The sequence below is a fragment of the Pseudophryne corroboree genome, assembly GCF_028390025.1.
Source record: "Pseudophryne corroboree isolate aPseCor3 chromosome 3 unlocalized genomic scaffold, aPseCor3.hap2 SUPER_3_unloc_20, whole genome shotgun sequence".
Taxonomy (NCBI): Eukaryota; Metazoa; Chordata; class Amphibia; order Anura; family Myobatrachidae; genus Pseudophryne; species Pseudophryne corroboree.
In genome coordinates, this window is record NW_026967509.1 from 543,235 (window position 1) to 570,417 (window position 27,183).

The window sequence follows — 27,183 nt, forward strand, 5'->3', positions numbered from 1 at the left end:
GTGGGGGACTTGATAGATTGGGTCTTGGTCCCAGCGGCGGCTGAGAGCTATTAGGTAGGGTAGATAAGAAACCACTTAGTGAGGAGAGCTCCAGAAAGCACGTCTGGATAGTCCACGCCCCTCTTATTTATTATTTTATATAATAACAGGGGTGACAGGTGTGGTACATCCCTGCAAAGGCAGATCCAATCTCTTTCTCATCAGACTCTGCTGTCTTCCCTGCACTCTCACTCAGATGTTCACTGCTGCCAGTAGCACACGTATGAGAAGCAGAAGTATGGCGGCAGCTGTATAGATAATGATATGTAATTCTCTGTATCATACTTACTGTACACACATCATCCTTATTACTATTGAGAGTAGAGGTACAGTAAGACACTGATGATGGGGGTGTAACAATGGATTATAACCTAGCAGATGATGATTGCAGTGTATTATATGGTGTATTGCATGTAAAATACCTTGTTCCACACCTACTCTGCTGTAGCAATATACCTTATATAAGGGTGAGTAACACATGTACAGGTTTACCAGCGTATGAGCACACACATAAAGGAATGCTACCTTACCAATGCTTCCAGGAGTAACGTTAGGAGACATTATTATAAAGCCTTCATTAAATGTTGTGTTTTAATACACACATTTACTATTAAGTGTCCCAGAATGTAATTTTCTCCTATTGTTTACAAGATTAATATTGTTACAGAAAATGTCACATTTCCATAATGTATTTTATTTCCAGCAGGTGGACACACAAGCAGGAATATCTCAGAAGGACATCTAATGTTATCCCCGGATTGTGAAATAAAAGATTATGACAGTAGACAGGATTCTCCAGGAGATAACCCCATTACCTCAATTATACATCCAGCTCTATCAGCTGGTCCCTCTGATCCTGGGAAATGTTCTCCTGATCACTCTGATATTGGTGCATCTGTTACAGCTCTGACAGTAAATACAGAGTTTCCCTGTTCTATAGATACCACATGTTTTACACAGAACACAAAGCTTATTACCCATCAGGCAGCTAAGGCAGGTGAGAGGCCACTGATATGTTCTGACTGTGGGAAATGTTTTACCTGCAAATCACAACTTGTTTCACATCAGTGCAGACACAAAGGTCAGAAGCCATTTCCATGTTCTGAGTGTGGGAAATGTTTTACAGAGAAATCACATCTTGTTACACATCAGAGACGTCACACAGGTGAGAACCTATTACCATGTTCTGAGTGTGGGAAATGTTTTACACTGAAATCACATCTTGTTACACATCAGCGAAATCACACTGGTGAAAAGCCATTTCCATGTTCTGAGTGCGGGAAATGTTTCACCCGGAAATCCCAACTTGTTAAACATCAGCGAAGTCACACAGGTGAGACTCCATTTCCATGTTCTGAGTGTGGGAAATGTTTTACATACAAATCACTTCTTGTAATACATAAGAGAATACATACAGGTGAGAAACCATATTCCTGTTCTGAGTGTGGGAAATGTTTTACATACAAATCAACTCTTAATGCACATAAGAGAAGTCACACAGGTACATCACCATTTCCATGTTCTGAGTGTGGGAAATATTTTGCACAGAAATCACAACTTGCTAGACATCAAAGAATTCACACAGGTGAGAGGCCATTTCCATGTTCTGACTGTGGAAAATGTTTTGTACAGAAATCAGTTCTTGTTGCACATCAGAGAAGTCACACAGGTGAGAAACCATTTCCATGTCTTGAGTGTGGGAAATGTTTTGCACACAAATCAGATCTTGTTAGTCATAACAGAAGTCACACAGCTGAGAAGCCATTTCCATGTCATAAGTGTGGGAAATGTTTTACACACAAATCAGATCTGGTTAGTCATAACAAAAGTCACACAGGTGAGAAGGCATTTTCTTGCTCTGAGTGTGGGAAATGTTTTGCCCGGAAATCAGAACTTGTTAGACATCAGCGAAGTCACACAGGTGAGAAGCCATTTTCTTGCTCTGAGTGTGGGAAATGTTTTGCCCAGAAATCAGAACTTGTTAGACATCAGCGAAGTCACACAGGTGAGAAGCCATTTCCATGTTCTGAGTGTGGGAAATGTTTTGCACACAAATCAGATCTTGTTAGACATCAGCAAAGTCACACAGGTGAGAAGCCATTTTTTTGCTCTGAGTGTGGGAAATGTTTTACACAGAAATCACATCTTGTTATACATCACAGAAGTCACACAGGTGAGAAGCCATTTCCATGTTCTGAGTGTGGGAAATGTTTTGCAGACAACTCAGCTCTCGTTATACATCACAGAAATCACACAGGTGAGAAGCCATTTTTTTGCTCTGAGTGTGGGAAATGTTTTACACAGAAATCACAACTTGTTACACACCAGAGAAGACACACAGGTGAGAAGCCATTTTAATCTTCTGGAGTATACTTATCATTGCCATGTGTTGTTCTTCAAGGTTCTTATCATCTCTCCTATACTTTTTGCAATACACATGTTACCACAGTGTGAAATAATCAGGTGTCATGCCCTCATCTACCACTGCTATGCAGATGACCTGTCTTTTGCTCTGGGTACTGAGAACCCAGTACCAATCCTAAATGTCTAGCTGAGCTCCAGGTGTGGGTGATGCCAGTTCGCTGTGACTCAGTCCTGGTGAAACAGGTCCTTATGATAGAAGCTCACCAACAAAGGGCAGGGCTACAGCTCAGCTTTGCTACCAGCCAGACTTACGCTTGGGGGTTCAGAATTACAAAATGCTGATCATGTGCAGAATATTAGTGTCCTGGATGGTGGAGTGACACCATTAGACATCCGGTATCAGCCAGAATCAGATCCTCATATGTGGACCATAGCCAGACTCCAGCACTTAATTCCCTCAGAAGATCTACCTGATGTCGTACATGCACTTGTATCATCTCATATAGACTACTGCAATGTCCTCTACCTGGGTCTCCCAGCAAAATAATTGCACCACTTGTAGCTTGTACAGAATGCAGCAGCCAGGCTGTTACCTAACTAGCCCGTTCCTGCCACATAACACCCATTCTCTGGTCCCTGCACCGGCTGCCTGTAAGATGGTGACTGGGCCTAATTCAGGTTGGATCGCAGTGTGTGATCCAAATTGAATTATTCTGATAAAGTTGCGGGCGCATCCACTGCACCCATCCTGTGCATGCGCCTGCATTTTCTGCGGAGGGGCCACAGAAAATGTGATTGCCTGTCAGGCAGAGGCGGTCACGAGGGTTGGTGGGCAATGCTCCATTTCCACGGAGATGCGAATCGGTGCGGGGGCAGTGTAGCGCGAACAGAGGGCAAAGGCGGACAAACAGACATCATCATGGTGGCTTTGTGACATGCAGCCGCTGTATTCGAGAAGAATGCGTCGGGCCTCCTGCGGGCGCAACTGAGCTGCAGCAGGAGGCTTCACTAACTTCTACGATGAAGCAGAAATTGTGAGGCAATCGCATTTTCTGCTTCATCAGGGGGGAGGCGGCGGTCAGCATGCTGGGTGGCTTTGCGCTGCGATGGGCGGCCCCTAGCGCGCTAGGAAAAGGATTGCTAATTCTGCTAATTAGCAGCATCTGCTATCCTTACTGAATTAGACCCGCTATTAAATAATTTACTGACTCCCAGCCTTGCATGACCACGGTACCAGAAGCAGCTTCTGCCTCCGTACTGCCCAAGCTTCTTCCATCTGTTGATGAAGGACTGTTAGCAGTACCATAGATTCCCAAGCAGTGCTTAGATGTCGGGGAGACAGGGTGGGTGGCAGTAGTGCAGTAGCGGGGGCTGCTGTAGGCAGTATCTATGTGGGTAAACGTCCCCAAGCAGCGCTGAGGTGTCAGAGCAGGGAGACAGGGTGGGTGGTAGTGGAGTCATGGGGTGGATGGCAGTAGTGGGGGGAGACAAGGGGTGAATGGCAGTAGTGGGGGTAGACACGGGGTGGATGGCAGTAGTGGGGGGAGACGGTAGGTGTCAGTGGTGGGGGAGACACGGGGTGGATGGCAGTAGGGGGGAGACAGGATGGGTGGCAGTAGGTAGGGAGACAAGGTGGGTAGCAGTAGTGGGGGGAGACAGGGTGGGTGGCAGTGGTGGGGGAGATACAGGGTGGATGGCAGTACTGGGGGGAGACAAGGTGGGTAGCAGTAGTGGGGGGGAGACAGGACAGTGGCAGTAGTGGGTGGTAGACAGGGCAGGTGGCTGCAGTGTAGTACTAGGGGCTGCTGGAGACAGTAAAGAGGTGTATTGGTCCCACACAGAACCAGTTGATAATTAGACTTAATGATGATCATGCTTCCTTATTTCTAGTTAATCCCTTATATGTGTTACTGTTATTTGCTGTGTCAGCCTCTTTGTGTTCTGTGTAATAATCCTGAAAGTAGTGCTGCTACCGATCTCATATTTGTAGTAACTTGGAAAAGATGAGATATGAGGTGCACTCTAGAAGCTTATAGGGGGTTAATCAGAGATGAACACAGATGTGACATCACGCAGCCCCCCCAGAAAGTCGTCCCACCCTGCCCGCGTTCACCCCTCAGGGATGCGACCACAATGTGTGTGTCTGTGTGGCCGCTGTGCATGTGCATTTTGCCACCACCGGGTAAACTGCTGCGGGCCACTATTGCGGCTGGGTCTGAATGACCCCCATAGGCTGTTGTGCAGAGTAAAGTATTTTTTAAGTTTAAAATATAGACAAAAATATATGTATTAAAGATATGAAATAAAGTTGTTTAAAAGCAAAATATTTCCAGTTTAATTTTGGCTATATCTGATTTTGACAGCTCATTTGAATAGTTGGATGATATTACGGGGGAAGGGGGGGGGGCTCTGTGTAATTAAATAGTTTTATCATTTGTTGGTTTTAAATAAATTATGTCTATTCAAATGTTCTGTTGTTTTTTTAACTTTGTGATAAACTGTTTTTAAAATAAACCGATGGACGATAAGTCAGTTGTGCAGTTTCCTCAATGTTACGCTACGTGTAGCGCCACTTAGCGTACCTTTTGAGTGTTGTGACGCTCTCGTATTACCTTGGTGAATATATGTGTGCTCCAGCAATATAACATACTTAGACCTTAGTATAGTGTCGGAAGTGTCCCTGACGCTTCGCCAGATTTACAAAATAACTTAGTGGAGACAGAGGGGTAAATTAGGATTAGAGGTCCAACCCAATAACTATATATATTAGTCCCTAGCGGACACAAAGGGATAACAATGCTGCACTGTAGCAACACAATACAATTCAAAGATACAGTAATACATACAATAATATACAACCGACACGGGAAATAAATGCAAGTACAATTAGCAATACAACTATACCAATACAATAGGATCAGTTACCTTCATACATACGCTGCGCCACCGGATTCCAGGCCTCAGTCGTCTTACAAGATGACCTCTGAGAAAGGTGACTGAAACCTGGCCCAGGTGCGTCCTTTTATACAATGTTCCACTAACAGTACAATGGGGAATGTAAGATCTTCCATTGGTCCAGGGGCGGGACATATTCAGTACACTGTGGGTCATTGGTCAGCTGGAACACTGAGCGACACCTAATCTTGTGATGTGATTACAGGTTACTTCTGGGCTCCCACCTAAAGACCAGTTCACACCGACCACAGTATCATACAGTAATATACATGAATCCGGTATCGCTAATAACTTGTTGACGTAATATGTGACAATATCCTCGCAACCACCGAATTATTACTTATGTGACCCTGAACAATTTCATCCCATACACAATGTCCTTACACGGTGTCCTTAATATTTAATGGAACAATACCTATATATATATATATATATATATACACAGTTAACCAGTTGTGTAAAGGCTATGTATAACTCATTGTGTAGGAGACAGGTCAGTGCTGTGTAAACCATAAAGCCAGAATACATAATACATATGACATATCACTCTTAATACAAGTATCAATATCTGGTCTGCATTTTATTGAATATAAATACACAGGATTCTGGTGTGCATGAATGTGTGTTAAGCACACAATGAAGAATCTGCGTATCTTTAGCTATTGTTTCATATCTGGCTTCTTGTTTGTTAGAGCAACACGGGACCAAGACGCAATTGTTCGTGTTAGCAATTGGGGCAAACAACGGTATTTACACATTCACTCAGTCCAAGGTCTATCTTCCATGGAAACAATGGCTGTTTGGACAGAGCAATCTGATACTGTATGTTACACACATTAGGAATTTGTATTTCTGGCTGTAATACATTTGAGTGTATGTAAGAAATATTTGCTATTTTGTTACAGTATATTTATTCACAAATGCATCTTCTACCGTAATGCTCACAGTAACTTGCCGTTACGGTCATTCGCGCCCCTACCGTATTAGCCATTAGCATGCGTATTTGATGCAGGCATCGTAGACGCATTCATTCGTAAATTCCATAGTGTATTCTAAATATTGAAATATGCAATTTTACTTTGACAACTTGTAGGTGAATTAGGATTGTATATTTAAAAAAAAAAAACTTACCTGACCCTTGCCTGGAAATGTACATGTATGGGAGATACCTGCTGCAGTCCCTTCTACTTATATTTGGGAGGTCCGGTTGTTTTGGGGGAATTAGCAGCAAATAGTAAATGATACATCGGCTCCATAACGTCTCGCTGACCCTCTGATTTTTACACAAATATGTTACACAAAATGACATTTGCATTAACAACCATTAATTGTACAAGAAAAAATAGGATTTTAATACCTACCGGTAAATCCTTTTCTTAGTCCGTAGAGGATGCTGGTGTCCACTTTCGTACCATGGGGTATAGATGGATCCGCAGCAGACATGGGCACTTTAAGACTTTTCAAAGGGTGTGAACTGGCTCCTCCCTCTATGCCCCTCCTCCAGACCTTAGTTATAGGAACTGTGCCCAGGGAGACAGACATTTAGAGGAAAGGATTTACTGTTAAATTAAGGTGAGAGTCATACCAGCTCGCACCTCAAGCATGCCGCAGAACATGGCATTCAACAGAACACAAGCCAACGGGCATGAACAATTGCAGCAACATGCTGACAATAAACGTAGCACAACATGTGTGTAACCACAAACTAATAACTGCAGGTACAGTACGCACTGGGACGGGCACCAAGCATCCTCTACGGACTAAGAGAAAAGGATTTACTGGTGCAGTGGCGTAACTACTGCCCCCGCAGCCCTCGCGGTGGCTTGGGGGCGAGGGGCTGCGGGGGCGCCACTGATTTAGTGCAGACTGACATGCGGACGAGCGTCCGCATGTCAGTCTGCGGTCTCCTTCCCTCCGCTGGAAGTGCCGTTCGTGAGCACTTCCTTTATTAGACCTGCGGCCGCCGGAGACCCAGGAGGGACACAGGAGAGGCGTGCGCTGTGCCCTCCGTGTCCCTCCTTACAGCAGGGGAGCGGCGGAGGAAGCAGGGGGGGCACGCATTGAGGGGGCATGCACTGAGGGGGCATATCTGGCACTGGGGGGAATATCTGGCACTGGGGGCATATTTGGCACGGGGGGGATAATATCTGGCACTGGGGACATATACGGCACTGGGGGGGGGAATATCTGGCACTGGGGACATATATGGCACTGGGGGGAATATCTGGCACTGGGGGCATATATGGCACTGGGGGGGAATATCTGGCACTGGGGGCATATGTGGCACTGGGGGAATATCTGGCACTGGGGGCATATGTGGCACTGTGGGGGAATATCTGGCACTGGGGGCATATGTGGCACTGGGGGGGTATATGTGTACCTGGCACATGGGGGGGCGCTATATTTGGCACTGGGGGCATGTGAGTACCTGGCACCGTGGGGGAATATCTGGCACTGGGGACATATGTGGCACTGGGAGCACAGCCCTAGCAACAAGGACTACCTCCTAGCAACGAGCATGACACCCAGTGCATGAAACACCTGGCAACGAGCATGACACCCAGTGCATGAAACACCTGGCAACGAGCATGACACCCAGTGCATGAAACCCCTGGCAACGAGCATGACACCCTGAGCATGAAAACCCCTGGCACCGTGCATGGAACCAAGAGCATGAAACCCCTGGCAACGAGCATGACACCCAGTGCATGAAACTCCTGACAACAAGCAGGTAATTGAAAAGTAATTAGAAGCCTTACTGTAGGACTTAATGTGTAATGGGCATTACGGTGTGTGGCATAATGTATCACGGACATTGCGGTGTGTGTCATAATGTGTCACAGGCATTACGGTGTATGGTATACTATATCGCGGGCATTGTGATATGTGGTATAATGTCTCAGGGTCATTGCAGTGTGTGGCATAATGTATCACGGAAATTGTGGTATGTGTCATAATGTGTCAGGCATTACGGTGTGTGGTATACTATATCACGGGCATTGTGGTATGTGGTATAATGTCTCAGGGTCATTGCAGTGTGGCATAATATATAACGGGCATTGCGGTGGCTTGGGGGAGATAAATATCTAGTTACGCCACTGTACTGGTGAGTATTAAAATTCTATTTTCTCATACGTCCTAGAGGATGCTTTAGTACCATGGGGTTATACCAAAGCTCCAGACCGGGTGGGAAAGTGCGGACGACTCTGCAGCACTGATTGACCAAACTTGAGGTCATCATCGGCCAAGGTGTCAAACTTGTAAAACTTAGCAAAGGTGTTTGACCCTGACCAAGTAGCTGCTCGGCAAAGTTGCAATGCCAAGACCCCCCGGGCAGCCGCCCAGGACGAGCCCACCTTTCTATTAGAATGGGCATTTACCGATTTCGGTAACGGCAATCCCGCCGTGGAATGAGCATGCTGAATCGTACCACAGATCCAGCGTGCAATGGTCTGCTTGGAAGCAGTACACCCAATCTTGTTGGGATCATATAGGACAAACAGAGCCTCTGTTTTCCTAATCTGAGCCGTTCTGGCGACATAAATCTTCAAAGCTCTGACCACATCCAGAGACTTTGACTCAGCGAAGGCGTCAGTAGCCACAGGCACCACAATAGGCTGGTTTATATGGAAAGAAGAAACCACCTTCGGCAGAAATTGTTGACGCGTCCTCAATTCTGCTCTATCTTCATGGAAGATCAAATAAGGGATCTTGTGAGACAAGGTCGCTAACTCAGACACCCGCCTTGCGGATACCAAGGCCACTAAAATGACCACTTTCCAAGTGAGGAATTTCAACTCTACCTTCTGTTTCACGAATGTCTGAACTTCTAGAAGGGAGGCCAATTGTTTCTGAAAGAAAACCGATAAGGCTGAAATCTGTACCTTAATTGAGCCGAATTTGAGGCCCGCATCCACACCAGCTTGTAGAAAATGAAGAAAACGTCCTAGCTGAATCTCTTCCATAGGAGCCTTCTTGGATTCACACCAAGACACATATTTTCTCCAAATATGGTGGTAATGTTTAGACGTAACTACTTTCCTGGCCTGAATAAGTTTGGGAATGACTTCACTGGGAATACCCTTTCGGGCTAGGATCTGGCGCTCAACAGCCATGCCATCAAATGTAGCTGTGGTAAGTCTTGATACACGCACGGCCCCAGCTGTAACAGGTCCTCACACAGAGGAAGAGGCCAGGGATCTCCTATGAGTAATTCCCGAAGATCTGGATACCAAGCCCTTCATGGCCAGTCTGGGACAATGAGGATCGCTTGAACTCTTGTTCTTCTTATGATTTTTAAACCTTTTGGAATGAGAGGAAGTGGAGGGAATACATACACCGACTGAAACACCCACTGTGACACCAGTGCATCCACTGCTATTGTTTGAGGGTCTCTCGACCAGGAACAATATCTCTGAAGCTTCTTGTTGAGACGAGATGCCATCATGTCTGCTTGAGGAACTCCCCAATGACTTGTCACCTCTGTGAAGACTTCTTAGTGGAGGCCCCACTCTCCTGGATGGAGATTGTGTCTGCTGAGGAAGTTTGCTTCCCAGTTGTCCACTCCTGGAATGAAAATTGCTGACAGAGCGCTTGTATGTCTTTCCGCCCAGCGGAGAATCTTTGTGGCTTCTGCCATCGCCGCTCTGCTTTTCGTTCCGCCCTGACGGTTTATGTACGCTACTGCTGTTACATTGTCCGACTGGATCTGTACGGTCAGCTCTTGAAGATGTTCCGCTTGTAGAAAGCCGTTGTAAATGACCCTTAACTCCAGAACGTTTATGTGGAGACAAGTCTCCTGACTTGACCATCTTCCTTGGAAGTTTTCCCCCTGTGTGACTGCTCCCCAGCCTCGGAGGCTTGCATCCGTGGATACTAGGACCCATTCCTGAATCCCGAACCTGCATCCCCCTAGTAGGTCAGAGCTGTGCAGCCACCATAGGAGTGAAATTCTGGCTTTGGATGACAGGATTATCCTCCGGTGCATGTGTAGGTGGGATCCGAACCACTTGTCCAACCAGTCCCACTGGAATACTCTGGCATGAAACCTGCCAAACTGGATGGCCTCGTAGGCTGCTACCATCTTCCCCAGCAACCGAATGCATTGATGGATTGATATTCTTGCTGGTTTCAAAATTTGTTTAACCAGCCTCTGGATCTCCAGAGCCTTTTCCACTGGAAGAAAAACTTTCTGTAGTTCTGTGTCCAGTATCATTCCCAGAAATGACAATCTTGTCGTTGGAACCAACTGTGTCTTTGGGAAGTTCAGGACCCAACCATGTTGTTGAAGTACTGTCAGGGAGAGTGCAATGTTCTGCACCAACCTGTCCTTGGATCTCGCCTTTATCAGGAGATCGTCCAAGTGCGGGATAACAGTGACTCCTTTCTGGCGAAGGGGAACCATCATCTCCGCCATCACCTTGGTGAAAATCCTCAGAGCCGTGGACAGACCAAACGGCAACGTCTGAAATTGGTAATGGCAATCCTGAATTGCAAACCTCAGGTAAGTCTGATGCGGAGGATAAATGGGAACATGTAAGTAGGCATCCTTTATGTCTACTGAAACCATGAAATCTCCTTCCTCCAGACTGGAGATCACTGCCCTGAGAGATTCCATCTTGAATTTGAATTTCTTCAGGTAGAAATTGAGAGATTTCAGGTTTAGGATTGGTCTGACCGTGCCGTCCGGCTTCGGGACCACGAAGAGGCTTGAATAAAAGCCTTCTCCCTGTTGTGACAGGGGAACCAGGATAATGACCTGATCCTGACACAACTTTTGTATTGCCGCGCTTTCAACATCCCTGTCCGGGAGAAAAACTGGCAAGGCCGTTTTGAAAAATCGGCGAGGGGGAACGTCATGAAACTCCAGTTTGAACCCTTGGGATACTATTTATAAAACCCATGGGTCCAGGCTCGAATGAACCCAGTACTGACTGAAAAGTTTTAGACATGCCCCCACCGGTGCGGACTCCCGCAAGGGAGCCCCAGCGTCATGCGGTGGATTTGTCAGAAGCAGGGGATGATTTCTGCTCCTGTGATCCCGATGAGGCCGCGGATCTTTTTCCTCTTCCCCTTCCTCCACTAGCAAGGAAGGAGGAGCCTCGCCCTCTTCTATATCTATTGGGCCAAAAGGACTGCATCTGATAGTGATGTGTCTTCTTTTGTTGCGCAGGAACATAAGGCAAGAAGGTTGACCTACCTGCGGTAGCCGCAGAAACCAAATCATCTAGGCCGTCACCAAACAAGGCTTCTCCTTTATAGGGGAGAGACTACATATTCTTTTTGGAGTCTGCATCAGCATTCCCTTGGTGAATCCACAAAGCCCTCCTAGCCGAGATCGCCATGGTAGCGGCCCTTGATCCCAAGAGCCCAATATCCCTTGCGGCCTCACATATGTATGCTGCAGCGTCCTTGATATGACCCAATGTTAGGAGAATCTCATCTTTATCTAGTGTGTCTATATCAGATGACAAGTTATCCGACCACTTTTCAATAGCACTACTCACCCACGCACAGGCAATGGCAGGCCTGAGCAGCGTACCATTGGTCACATAAATAGATTTTAATGTAGTTTCCTGCTTACGATCTGCCGGCTCCTTAAGTGCCGCCGTGCCCAGTGCTGGGAGAGCTACCTTTTTTGTTAATCGTGACAGGGCCCTGTCCAGAACGGGAGGGGACTCCCACCTTTTCCTGTCCTCTGTTGGAAAGGGATAAGCAACTGGTATTCGTCTGGGAATTTGACTTTTTTTTTTTCAGGGTTTTCCCAGACTTTCTCAAAGAGATCGTTCAGTTCATGAGAAGGAGGAAAAGTTACCTCAGCTTTCCTTTCTTTATAGAGACACACCTTCTTGTCAGGTACAGAAGGGGTCTCCGTGAGGTATAGGACAACCTTAATAGCCACAATCATGTACTGAATGCTCTTTGACAATTTTGGATCTATTCTGGAATCACTATGGTCGACACAGGAAGTCCATGTCGGTATCAGTGTGTATTAGCTGGGCAAAAGAACATTTATGCGACCCCGAGGAGTCTCCTGTGGAAAAAGAAGCAGAGCCTTGTAACATCACATCCTCCACTGATTTTCTCCATGTCTGTGTCTGTGACTCAGACTTATCCAACCTTTTCCTGATCTGAATCACACTATCACGCAAATCTTTCACCCAGTCAGGTATAGGCGGTGCCGACAGGGCCACCACATCACAATTCTGCGTCCCTAATATAGCGTCCCCTGGGGAAGAACATTCTGCCTGAGACATATCGACACACGTGTACCAAACACCCACAGACACTCCGGGACTTATAGGGGACAGACCCACAGTAAAATCTGTCAGAGGGACACAGAGAGGAATCGCCAGCTCACAACCCCATGCCAATAATACAAAGCCTGTGAAACAATAAATGCTGACAGACCTGCAGCGCTTTTATAATGATCAATAAAGCACCAAAATTCACTGCGCCCCCACACCTTTTTGCACCCTCATACTTGTGTCAGTAGTGAAGGAAGGACCAGCGACTCCTCTGCAGCTGTGGATGAAGAGAAATGGCGCAGAGTATTGTGCTGGCTGAGTGAGGAAGAAGCCCCGCCCCCGCAATGAAGCGCTTCTGTCCTGCTCTAAATTTACCAATATTTATACTGGCCTGGGTAGGACAGTGCCCTGGCACTATATGTCCCCGCTGTGCCAGTTTTTTGTGAGGTTCTATGCTGCCCAGGGGTCCCTCCCCCCCTGTGCCCTGCAGTGCCTGTGTATAGTGGGAGGATGGCGCGCAGCATTCCCGCCCGCTGCGCGATACCTCTATCAGTCTTCGCTGGAGAAGAAGTCTTCTTTCTTCTTTACACTCACCTGTCTTCTGACTTCTGGCTCTGACAGCAGGCTGTGGGAGTGAGCATCCGGGAGCGCCCAGCGTTCAGTACCCTCAGGAGCTAATGGTGTCCTGTCAGCCAGAAGCAGAGCCATGAACTCACAGAAGTTGGTTCCTACTTCTCCCCCCTAAGTCCCACAACGTAGGGAGACTGTTGCCAGAAGGTCTCCCTGAAAATAAAAAACCTAACATAAAGTCTTTTCAGAGAAACTCAGTAGAGCTCCCCTGTAGTGCATCCAGTCTGCCTGGGCACATTTCTAAAACTGAGGCCTGTAGGAGGGGCATAGAGGGAGGAGCTAGTTCACACCCTTGAAAAGTCTTAAAGTGCCCATGTCTCCTGCAGAACCGTCTATACCCCATGGTACTAAAGTGGACCCCAGCATCCTCTACGGACGTATGAGAAATTGTTATTGCCCTTAACCTAGTCTCTTGCGCCAAGTGATCTGTATTGGGGTTATTAATACCACAGCGTTGGTTTCTTCACCTCATTGTCCCGGACTTCTGATCACTGTGATCTATGCACTTATTGTGTTCCTTCTAAGAGCACTGTTCAGAAATCTGCACTTTGGGCCTAATTCAGACCTGATCGTAGCCCTGCACACTGACATGTGGGGGGGATGCTCAGCACAGGGCTAGTCCACCCCGCATGTCTGGCCCGACCACCTACTGCAAAAGTACAAAAGCATTGCACAGCGGTGATGCATTTGTACTTCAGGAGTAGCTCCCAGCCAGCGCAGCTCCTGCACACTGGCCGGGAGCTGCTCGGGTCGCACGGCTGCGTGTGATGTCACGCAGCCGCCACGGCCCATCCCACATACGGTCTAGGCACACCTGCATTGCCCGGACTGTGCCCCTGAAACAGCGGCCAAATGCCACCAGTTTGCCAATCCCACCCAGCAAATGCCTGTGCCTGTCAATCAGACAGAGGCGTGTGCAGGGCTGCGACAGCCATTGGCTGTCTGCCATGCGCCGGTGCACTGCGGCTCTGCCGAATGCACAGTTCTAACCTGATCAGCTGCTGTGCAAATTCGGACAGCACCAAACAGGTCTGAATTAGGCCCTTTATCTTCTCTCCCCGATGTATGGTGGCAGCACTGATATTCTGTGGGATATGCCTGATTCCTCTACTGGTTACTGGTGGCATAGTCCTTGCTAAAAAGGCTCTTGTTCTCCTGATAGAGTCAATGAGTCCAGACCAGAATTGGTGATTTTCTTCTATTTTCTTGTTTAATTAATGGCTGTTAATGCAAATGTAACATATTTTTGTAAAAATCAGAGGGTCAGCGAGACGTTATGGAGCCAATGTACTATTTGCTGCTAATTCCCCCAAAACAACCGTACCTCCCAAATGTAAGTAGAAGGGACTGCAGCAGGTATCTCCCATACCTTCATACATGGACATTTCCAGGCAAGGGTCAGGTAAGTTATTTTTAAATACAACAACCCTAATTCCCCTGCAAGTAAAAAATCCCAGAACATTTGAACAGACATCATTTATTTAAAACAAGTACATACACATACATATACACACACACATACACAAACCCAGAGGGGAATATGGAAACCAGAGAAAATCACATTATATAATTGCAGCTTCCTGCCAGGCCACTGCCCCCACTCTGCATATCCGGTCACACCCACATATTATCACCTTCCAAAAATTAATAAGCCACTGTTGTCACCTCCTGGGCATCCTATTATTTCAGGTGTGGGTTCACTCACTTCCATAGCATATGTGGATTTTTTTTTGCAGCCACACGTACACATTCTTAAATCCTATATTAAAGACACCACTCACTTTTTACATTTAATTAAAGATTTAAAGTGGCAAGAGGATTATCTGCTATTTACATGTGATGCAGAATCCCTATATATAAATATACCAAACGAAAATGGATTAAAGGTAATAGAGCAGTATCTAAATAAAGACCCAACAATGTCAAAAAAGCAGTCAATTTATTATAGAATCTATTCACTTTATTTTGTCATGTAATTATTTCACATTCAATGGAGAATATTTTTACAGATACATGGTACCGCAATGGGCACCAGGTTCGCCTCAAGTTTAACTAATTTATATATGGGTCACCTCAAAGACAAATACATCTGGGGAGGACCTTTTGGGGCAAACTTGGTGCTATATGGTAGATATATAGACAATTTGTTTATTGTTTGGAAAGGGGATACACTATCAGTTTCACTGTTTATTGATTTTCTCAATACTAATACATTTGGTCTCACCTTCACAAGCACTGTTCATAGGACAGATTTAACTTTTTTGGATATTGCGCTACATGCTCGGGAAATCAACCAACCGATACAGACTAAGACTTATCGAAAAAAAGTAAACTGTAACATCTTTTTAAACTATACGAGCTGCCATTATGTTAGGGTCTCCTGCCCTGTGCTGCCACGTCGTCATGGCAACCGGGAGACAAGTGCTAGTGGAGTGGCCTGAGCGCAGCTGATACTCCGGTTCGGGTCTTCTGCTGTGCAGTGGTTACAGGCTTTGTGCACGGCAGGGGATCCGGTGCTGGTTTTTGTGCTCACAGTCTGTGAGGTCTGAGTGGGGCGTGGACAGCACCTGCTATATAAGGCCTCTTCTCAGGTTAAGCAGATGCTGCTGAATCTTTGTTGGTTAGTCAGTTCCTGAAAGTTAGCCAGTACTGTGTAGCTTTGTATTTGTTTGTTGTTTACTGCAAATAGGCCTTGGGATTTGGTACTACACTCTGCCAATCCAGACCTAGCAGTAAGACTGGAATCAGTAGTTAAACTTGCTGGGGTTCTTTTGCTACTCTGTGAACTTAGCAAGTTTGCGGCTGTATTCTTAGACTTGCCTGCCTAAATCCTGTCTCACTGTGCAAGGTGTTCAGGTGTCAGTTTAGTGGCAGTAAACTGAACCTGTGCACTGCAAGTGAGGATTAGGATTGTGGAGACTCTCCTTGTGTCTATCATTCCATCTCTAACCAAGGAGTTTACTGCCACACCCATTGGTAACCCTTTAGGGTTTTGCTGTTACCCTTAGCAACAGCATTTCGGGTTCTCTACGTATTAAAACACAACATCTTGCTTTTTCCATCTGAGCATTCCAAATACTAAGGAGACACCCAGTTTCTTAGCCTCTGGGCTTCTCTGTTCACTTTGTGTTTATTTTGTTACCCTATCACCTACTGTGTACGTAATGTCATATTCCCCAGTCTGTCTGTGAGTTCATTTGTTTTGCATCCCTATCTGTTCAGACACCAGTACATTCCTGCAGGCACTGGTGTGCATAACAGTTCAGACACCAGTACATTCCTGCAGGCACTGGTGTGCATAACAGTTCAGACACCAGTACATTCTTGCAGGCAATGGTGTGCATAACACATTATAAACCCTGTCTCACAAATATTCCTAAGAGTCAATACCTTAGGATTAAAAGAAATTGTTCTGCTAATGATGACTTTGTCCTTCAAAGCGAGGAATTAACACAATCTTTATTTGATCAGGGCTATCCAAGTCACTTACTTGCCAGTTCTTTTATAGAGGTATCCAAGAAAGAATGACAGAGCCTTCTGTCTTTAGAAAAATCAGAAAATAACTCATGTACTTTGATTGAACAGAATGAACCCGTCTTTATATCCCGGTATAATAATTCCTCAAATAAAATCAAAAATATTCTTACAAAATTTTTTCCTATCCTTAAAATGGACAGGGTGTTAGCAGGAAGCTTGGAGGACAAACCTAAATTGGTCTTCAAGAAAGCTAATAATCTAAAAACTTATCTCTCACCAAGTAATTTTGAACATATAACTGAGAATAAGCTAGGTACATGTAAGATAAGAAAATTGTGTCTATTAAAGGGAAGTTGATCTAAATGCTTCAAAACTAAATGCATTACATGTAGATTCATGAAACATGGACGTTACGAATTTACTGCCCACAAAGATATAACAACCATGAACTTTAAGATCATCGGTTCTATAACTTGTCAGACCACCTTTGTTGTATATCTGATAACTTGTATATGTGGTGTTCAGTATGTAGGTAGAACCATTCGATCTTTGAACACAAGATTTTTGGAACATAGATGACTTATCCTCAAAAAGATAATATCTCATAGTGTCCCTAGACATGTTGTTCAGAGTCATGGTGGAGATATTAATGTTCTAGCTGTTCAAGGGATTGAACATATTGAAAAAACTTTTAGGGGAGGAGATAGATACAATCGGTTATGCAAAAGGGAGGCATACTGGATCTGTTCATTAAATACTCTGTACTCAATGGGATTAAACAAAAATATTGAAATGAATAACATCTAAAAAAAAATTGACAGATACCAGTATGCATCCTCCTTTTGTTTGCTCTGCTTGTTCTTTTTCTTGCTTGCCTTGTAATCCGTACCCTTTGAGAACGCCTGAGATCTTATCTATTTTCATTAAAAATGTTTCTTTACTAATAATGTCCCTGTGTTAATAACTAATATATACTGTCTAAAGAAGTCCCTATGACTGCGTGTTAAATGGTTCTCCTGTCTCCTAATGAATATAGATGTGGAAACGTGCTAGTCCTGTTATATAATACACTGTTATGGTTGATTTACTGCACTATAAATAGGAAAGAACGTGGCCCTGGCTACTTTGCCTAACAAGTTCTGTTAGAATATGTCAGTTTGAGATTTCTCTTGTGTGTAATAGTGTAACATAATTACAAGGTCTCTCAAATATGAACCTTCCTTCTCTATATGGTGTGGAGCTGATGCAGAATAACGACACAGGTAACCTGTTTATGGACTCCTGGGTATGCTGTCCTGATATTGTTTTATCTTCTGTGCATTCTCCACCAGATCTATATCATTAATATGTAAATTAATGTTCCACATTTAGACTGTAGTGCTTAGTATTTCAGTATAGATCTACTGGGCTGTTCTGTTATGATATCTGAAGTCTGAGTTAAAAAGTAACTGATTAAATATCAGTCCAAACCCAGATAGCTACGTATTTATGTCTGTTTTGTAAAAACAAGGTATTAATCTAGTATTTTTATCAATATAATCAGCTCTGTTCTAATTAAAGTTTTTTACAAAGTAGCCAAAGTATCTCGGTAGTTTAATACCTACATAGACTTAGCCATATAACAAATGTAAAAAAATGTTTTCTAAAAAAGCTGGTGAGTGGGAGGCTCGATCTCGCGACCCTATGCATTGGAGTCCGTAACTTAACCATGTGAGCCATAAGAGCTCAAATATATTTGTTGCTCAAATATATCTGAAGCACCATGACTTTGTGCACACTGATAATGTACAAAACTGCAACAATTAATTTTCACCAGATAATCCGAAATCAATTGGAAATCTTTTGCGCTACACATGATTGGTCTTATTGGTATTTGTCCATAATATGTTTTTAATCAGAGATCTTTTTAAGGAAATGTGATAATAACTGCTAATTAATTAATTCAATTGTTTCCAACTTACAAAGCGCTCCTTATCATTGGTCTTGAGTATCAATGTATATATATAAGTTTACTGATAACCCAGCCATTGATAATATCATCAGGGCGGTATGCCAGGTTCTACATTTTACTGAGACTGAGAAACCTCTTTTAAATGAAGACATTTTATTTGCTGAAAACCAAAGGATAACTGGTGTTTTCCTTATTCAAAATCTCTTAATAAGCAGTTAATGGAAGCATGGAAAAATCCAGATAAACGGTTTTCTATGCCTAGGCGGTTTCTGACTAACTACCCATTCCCAGAGTCTGACAACTAAATGGGAAAATCCACCAACAGTGGATTCCTCAGTTTTAAAACTTTCAAAGAAGTTAACCATTCCAGTCCCCGCTGCAATAACGCTTAAAGACCCGTCAAAGCATAAGCTAGAAGCTATGCTAAAGTCAATGTATATAGTAAAGGTGTTGCTTAGACCTGCTTTAGTTGGAGTTTGGGTTAACAAGGCTGTAGCTGCATGGACAACACAGCTCAAGTTGTGCCTACAATAGGATCTTACCTTAGACCAGCATATACCTCTTGCTGATCAAATCTGTGAATCTGCTGAGTATTTAGGTATGTCTTTTATGGACGTCAGCTAGATTAGTTCTTGGCTTTCAACTTCACTAGTTGCGGCCCGACGGGCGCTTTGGCTACATTCTTGGCAAGCGAAGGCAGAGTAAAAACAAGGAATAGAAGCACTGCCTTACACTGGCATTATGTTATTCGGTCCTGAATTGAACAAAAGGATTTATCAGGCTACTGTAAGTGTCTGTTTTCCTGCCATTGCCTGTACCAGTTCCTAAACGGAAATACGCTGGACCAGCATTCAAATCTTTTAGACCTCAGTCTTTTTGAGGCCGTGCAAGAGGAACAACCATACAGCATAGACATGGTAGAGGACGTGGTTTTCAACAAACCCCTAACCGTCATCAGGACACAAAGGCAGCTGACAAACCGGTGGCATGAAAGGCTTCCTGCCCATCTCAGATCAGTTGTGGGAGCACACCTTCAGATGTTTCACTTGGCATGGATTCAGACATCCACAGATGGGTGGATCCACAATTAAGTGTTCAAAGGTTACAAAATAGAGTTCGATTGTCTACCACCAATGCGGTTTCCCTGTGTCAGGAGACAAAAAGGCGGTTCTGCAGACTGCGATTCAGTCTCTTGTAGATTCAGCAGTTTTGATTCAGGTTCCAGTTCATCAAGAAGGTCAAGGTTATTATTCCAATCTTTTTGTAGTACCAAAGCTGGACAGCTTGGTCAGACCGATATTGAAGAAAAAGGAGAGCAAAGAATGTCTCTTTGTTGGCGCACATTGAATAATTTTAAAATGTAACTTTTAATAAGTTCATTAAGATTGTTCCAAAAAAGACGAAATTTTGACAATACAATACAACAAATACTAACTGTGAGTGAAATAACAAAATTAAGTGAATTTCTTAAAAGCAAAGGCTCGCTACCTGTGTCATGTATTGTATTAATTCTACTTGATTAGTATAGTAAGAAACACTTACGGATCTAAATGTTCTGTTATAATTGATCTGTGGGATTATGATCAATCCACAGGTTCAGTATCTGCGCAAATGTCCAATGTGTTCCTGAAGGATTACTGTATTACGGTTATTATGGTATAATAGCTATTATACCATAATAACCGCAATACAGTCTTTTTTGGAACAATCTTAATGAACTTATTAAAAGTTAAATTTTAAAATTATTCAATGTGCGCCAACAAAGAGACATTCTTTGCTCTCCTTTTTCTTCTGTATGATATTATTGTCTCAGGGTGCACCCCCAAATATCCAGTAAACACTGATTGTCTTATTGAAGGATATTGATTGGGGCCGTTTTCTGCAAGTTAACATTGTCAAAGCTGGTGCAGAGCATATCCCATTCTCCCCATCCCTTTTATGCTTCAGACCGATATTGAACCTGAAGGGGCTCAATCAGTACATGACCTAGATGGAATCCCTGCGGTCAGTGATTTCAGGTTTAGAACCACAGGAATGAATGATTACGCTGGATCTCAAGGATGCGTTCTTACACATTCTAATTTGGGCACCGCATCTTAACTTAAGGTTTGCAGTACAACAAAACTATTAGCAATTTCAGGCACTACCGTTTGGCCTCTCATCAGTGCATCGGGTATTCACAAAGGTGATGTCTGTGATGATAGCTCATCTCAGATCCCTGGGAGTCATAATAGTGCCGTACTTAGAAGACCTTCTCATCAAGGCTCTGTCTCAACACATACGCCTTCAAAATGCCTTACTAACGTACAAGGGCCCTCATTCCGAGTTGTTCGCTCGCTAGCTGCTTTTAGCAGCATTGCACATGCTAAGCCGCCGCCCTCTGGGAGTGAATCTTAGCTTTGCAGAATTGCGAACGAAAGATTAGCAGAATTGCGAATAGAAGTTTCTTAGAAGTTTCAGAGTAGCTCCAGACTTACTCCTACACTGCGATCAGTTGAGTCCTTTTCGTTTCTGGTTTGACGTCACAAACTCACCCAGCGTTCGCCCAGGCACTCCCCCGTTTCTCCAGACACTCCCGCGTTTTTCCCTGACACGCCTGCGTTTTTCCGCACACTCCCAGAAAACGATCAGTTTCCGCCCAGAACACCCACTTCCTGTCAATCACACTACGATCAGCAGAACGATGAAAAAACCTTGTTAGGCCGTGAGTAAAATTACAAACTATTGTGCAAATTTACTTGGAGCAGGCGCACTGCGTTCATTGCGCATGCGCAGTTTGCGACTAATCACTCCGTAGTGAAAAAAAAAAATAACGAGCAAACAACTCTGAATGACCCCTAAGGTACTAGTTCAGCATGACTGGATTGTCAACTTCTAGAAATCACACCTGGTTCCATGTCAAAGAGTTCAATTCCTAGGAATGATTTTGGGGACGGTGGATCAATGAATTTACCTACCAGAATAGAAAGCACAAAGTATTTGTCATCTAGTACAGTTAGTGCTCAAACCACGGATAGTCTCTGTGCACTTGTGCATTCAACTGTTACGAAAGATGGTGGCGTCTTTTGAAGCACTCCAGTTCGGAAGATTTTACTCACGTCCTTTTCAGCTAGCTCTTCTAGCATGGTGGTCAGGCTCTCATCTCCAAATTCATCAGATGTTTCGGTTGTCTCCAAGGGCCAGAGTATCACTACTCTGGTGGCTCCAAGTACAGCATCTCACTGTGGGAAAACAGTTCGCAGTCTGGAATTTGATAATTCTAACGATGGACGCAAGTCTCAGAGGTTGGGGAGAAGTGGTCCTACATCGTCAATTTAAGGGTATCTGGTCAGACCGAGAAAGATTACCGTCAACAAATGTCCTGGAACTCAGGGCAATTTACAATGTACTGCGAGAGGCAGTTCGCTTGCTCCAGTCTGAGACTGTTCAGGTTCAGTCAGACAATGTGACGGAAGTCGCATATATCAACAAACAAGGAGGGACTCGAAGTCGAAGTTGCTCGAATCCTGAATTGGGCCGAGCATCACCAAGTGATATTGTCGGCAGTGTTGATTCCAGGAGCGGACAACTGGGAAGAAGATTATTTCAGCCATCAGGATTTTCATCCAGGAGAATGGGCTTTACATCCAGAGGTGTTCCAGATGTTGGCCCAGCGGTGGGGTTACCCACAGGTGGATCTAATGGCATCTTGCCAAAATCATCAAACACCCCAGTATGTGTCCAGAACAAGAGATCCAAAAGCAGTGGCAGTGGATGCTCCCACAATACAACCTCGTGTATCTGTTTCCACCATTTCTGCTGCCTCCTCGGTTGCTAAAGCGGATCAAAAGAGAATCCATGACCGTCATAGTAGTGGTGCCTCATTGGCCTTGGTGAGCATAGTTCTATGATCTCCATGGTCTACTCGCAGATGATCCATGGCCGCTTCTGCTACGTCCAGACATACTACAACAGGGTCCATTCCTTTACCCCGATTTAACGCGTCTGCGTTTCATGGGGTGGCTGTTGAAACGGCTCTCTTAAGATGAGATGGCATTCCAGACTCTGTTATACCAACCACGTTACGTGCTACAAAACCAGTTACAGCAGCTCATTATCACAGGATTAGATGAGCTTATATTGGTTGGTGTGAAGCTCAGAAGTTTCCAACATCTTCTTTCAAGTTATCCAATCTTTTGCTATTTTTACAGGCGGGGTTAGATGGAGGACTACGTTTAGCTACACTAAAAGTGCAGGTCTCTGCCTTGTTAATTTTCTTTCAAAGGCATTTGGCTCTTTTACGAACAGTTCACAATTTCCTACAATGTGTCCTTAGAGTTCAACCTCCACCTACAGCTCTATGGGACTTGAATCTAGTTTTGGATTTTTTGCAATCTTCAATTTTTGAACCCTTGGATGTTAAGTTTCTAAAACAGGAAAACAGTGTTTTTCCTAGCCTTAGCTTCGGCAAGGCGTGTTTCAGAATTGGGTGCCTTGTTATGCAAGCCACTGTATCTGGTATTTCATGATGACAGAGCGGAACTTTGGACGAATCACACTTTTATACCAAAAGTAGTTTCTTCTTTTCACATCAATCAACCAATTGTAGTTCAGAGGATTCAGTAACTCCAGCTAATTTGGATGTGGTACATCGACTCAGCGTTTATGTAGCCCGAACATCAACTGTACATAAAGCGGATACATTGTTTGTTCTCTATGATGCAGTAAAGCTTCCAAACAAGACCTTGGCTAGATGGATTAAGCTGACCATTCGTCAGGTGTACTTTCATGCTAGTCTAACACCGACTACATCTGTTTCAGCACATTCCACATGTTCTGTGGGAACGTCACGGGGCTTCTATGATGAAACTTTGCCATGCAGCTACATGGTCATTAGTGCACACGTTTATGCGCTTTTACAAGCTTGACACGTTTGCGGCATCAGCTTCTAGCTTTGACCACCTAGTGTTACGGTGCCTACCAACTCTCCCGCTCAAGGGGGAAACCTTGGTACGTCCCAAGACTACTCCAATGGATGAAAAAGAAAAGAGGATTTTGGTACATACCAGATAAATCTTTTTCTTTTAATCCACAGGGGGCACTGGACACCCACCCAGATCAGTTTCACCTGTCTTGTGGTCAGTTCAGTAAATCTTATGGTAACACATTCTCACCGACTTGTTCAAATGTTAAGGTGACTGTTATCTATTGTTGTGTCAAGTTTCTAGTTGTCCGTTATGTTATATGTAATTCTCCATTGTTCATCCTCCCTATCGCTCCTGTTCGGCTCCGTAAAAAAAAACCTCACTGTGGTATCTTGGGAGTATGGAGGGGATGGAGGGTTACTAATTTAAATATTTAAATATATTTAAATGTGCCTATCCCTGCTAATGCCCCATCCATATCCCCAACAGTACTCCAGTGCACCCTGTGGATTCGAAGAAAAGGATTTATCAGGTAAGTACCAAGATCCTCCTTTCAGGTATGTAGGAAAACATATTACTGCATTGCTTTCTATAGGACTTTGACGTATTCAGACACACAGCGAAAGAAACAGCAGTAAATGTTTACAACACTCATATGCATCAGGCACTTATACAACTAATCAGTACCCAAAGGGTAGGTAGAGACTCAGTTCTGTATCACCTGCCTCAGGAGAGCGGGATACAGGGAGACTTGACTTGGGAGGATTGATCATTACGCTTACAAACGCTGAGTGGATCCAGACGCTACTAGTGAACACAGACACACCAGTGACACAGCCGCACCACGCTGAGACTGGGATAGTTTGATTTCTAGCATCTCAGACGGAAGCGGGAACCTCAAAGAAAACTGGTCATGAACTGGGGAAGAGGGCCGAGCAGGAGAGTGTCTTACGCCCCACTGCTGACATCAACCCCTGGGGTCGTGGTCTTTTACTAATCCCTGGAACCTATGATCCCTGAAACCTTGTGCTGGTGCACCTGAGGTGACAGCCGCACAAGCAACTGTTTGGTAGTCTCCCCCAAAACAGTGTGGCTGTGTCCTGCATCTTAACCCGCTAAGTGGAACCGATGCCTTACCTTTTCCCTGTTCTCCGGCCACAGCCTGGTAACGTCAGCTGGACTTGCTAGAACATCCTAGCTGACACCCGCTAAAACAGTACTGTACATGGTGATAAGCATTGTCGCGACCCGGTGGAGAGTTGTTGGAGCGACTCTTTCTAAAGTGCGTATAAGATGATTTATGAAAGATCACTCAAAAAAAGGTAAGACTATAAAAATAAATTAAAAAGAGCTTATGGCTGCAAAAACTCAGCAGCCCTATAGACCGTCGTCTGGCTCCTGTCGCACCAAACAAAAAAACTGAATTGCCTGAGCCAAAAGGCGAGGATACAGGGGACTGGCCCATTGCATCCTGGGAGTCTGAAAAGCTTAGATCGTTGGTACATTTCCGCTGCTACCTAATATCCAAAGGTATATCCTGTGGATACCATGGTGGACCCTACAGGAGAAATATCTTGTTAATGTCCTGTCTATGAAGGTAATCAGATGTGCAAAGGCACAATCTGAGGAGAAAATGGTCCAGTAAGTGGGTGAAGGAAGCAAAACTTTTTTTAGGTATATAAGTGAAAGAAGAAAAAAAAAAGGCAGAATAATAAAACTAAAAGACAGAGACTGGGAGTCTTGTTGAGGGAGACAATGTAATAGCAGATCATCTTAATTATTTTTGCTCAGTGATCACTACTGAGAGGGGAAGGGGCCACAGTTAAGTTGCAGCGATATTCAGGAAAATTAAACATGTAAATTTACAGAGGAGAAGGTCCTAACAGAACTCTTAAAGCTGAAAGTGGATAAATCTCTGGGGCCAGATGGGATACATCCAAGGATACTAAAAGAGCTTAAAGAGATGCTGGTAGCACCATTAACAGAATTATTCAACCAGTCATTAGCTACAGGAGTACTTCCAGAGGACTGGAAAAGAGAAAACGTAGTCCCACTGCACAAAAGTGGAAGCAAGGAAGAGGCAAACAACTACAGACCAGTGAGTCTTACATCAGTAGTAGGGAACTTGATGGAAACACTCTTAAGTGTTGTAGATTATCTCAAATCCAGCAATTTACAGGATCCCAAACAGCATGGACTCACTGGGGGAAGATCATGTCAAACAAACCTTATTTACTTTTTTGACTGTGTGATTAAAGTGATGTATAAATTTGGATCCGTGGATATAGCTTATCTAGACTTTAGTAAAGTTTTTGACACTGTTCCACATTGCAGACTGCTAAATAAGCTCAAAAGTTTGGGATTGGATACTAAGATTGTTGAATGGGTAAGATCTTGGTTACATGATATAAAACAGAGAGTTGTAGTAAATGGAGTGCATTCACAGGAGGGAAATGATACCAGTGGAGTACCCCAGGGATCTGTACTTGTACCAGTGCTTTTTAAAATCTTTATTTGTGACATTGCAATTGTCATTAAAGGGAAAGTATGCCTTTTTGCAGATGACACAAAGGTATGCAACACGGCAGACACACCAGGAGGGGTAAAACAAATGATTGAGGATCTAGGTAGACTAGAGGAATAGTCAAGAGTGTGGCAATTACAGTTTAATGCCAAAAAATGCAAAATTATGCACTTGGGTCTCAAAAATCCAATACAGTATAGTATTAATGGCACTATACCGGAAACTACTGAGGAGGAAAGGGATCTAGGAGTCACTTTTTCAGGTGACTTAAAGGCAGGTAAGCAATGTAACAAAGCAATGAGGAAGGCTAGTCAGATGCTTGGCTGCATTGGGAGAGGAATCAGCAGCAGAAAGATGTAATAATGCCACTGTACAGGTGAAACTCAGAAAATTAGAATATTGTGCAAAAGTTCATTTATTTCAGTAATTTAACTTAAAAGGTGAAACTAATATATTATATAGACTCATTACATGCAAAGTGAGATATTTCAAGCCTTTATTTGTTATAATATTGATAATTGTGGTTTACAGCTTAAGAAAACCCCAGATCCCAAATCTCAGAAAATAAGAATTTACTTACCGATAATTCTATTTCTCGTAGTCCGTAGTGGATGCTGGGAACTCCGTAAGGACCATGGGGAATAGCGGCTCCGCAGGAGACTGGGCACAAAGTAAAGCTTTAGGACTACCTGGTGTGCACTGGCTCCTCCCCCTATGACCCTCCTCCAAGCCTCAGTTAGGATACTGTGCCCGGACGAGCGTACACAATAAGGAAGGATTTATGAATCCCGGGTAAGACTCAAACCAGCCACACCAATCACACCGTACAACTTGTGATCTGAACCCAGTTAACAGCATGATAACAGAGGAGCCTCTGGATAGATGGCTCACAACAACAATAACCCGATTTAGTTAACAATAACTATGTACAAGTATTGCAGACAATCCGCACTTGGGATGGGCGCCCAGCATCCACTACGGACTACGAGAAATAGAATTATCGGTAAGTAAATTCTTATTTTCTCTGACGTCCTAGTGGATGCTGGGAACTCCGTAAGGACCATGGGGATTATACCAAAGCTCCCAGACGGG

General features: G+C 44.2%; 1 protein-coding gene across 1 annotated transcript in view; it reads left to right on the forward strand.

Annotated features, from left to right (window-relative positions):
- The window catches only part of LOC134983663 (zinc finger protein 850-like), a 155,907-nt gene that overhangs the window by 50,644 nt on the left and 78,080 nt on the right, over nucleotides 1–27,183 (forward strand). The window contains exon 8 of the mRNA XM_063949329.1: nucleotides 748–2,380. Within this exon, the coding sequence (XP_063805399.1) occupies nucleotides 748–2,380 (1,633 nt within the window). The remainder of the gene's footprint in view (nucleotides 1–747; nucleotides 2,381–27,183) is intronic.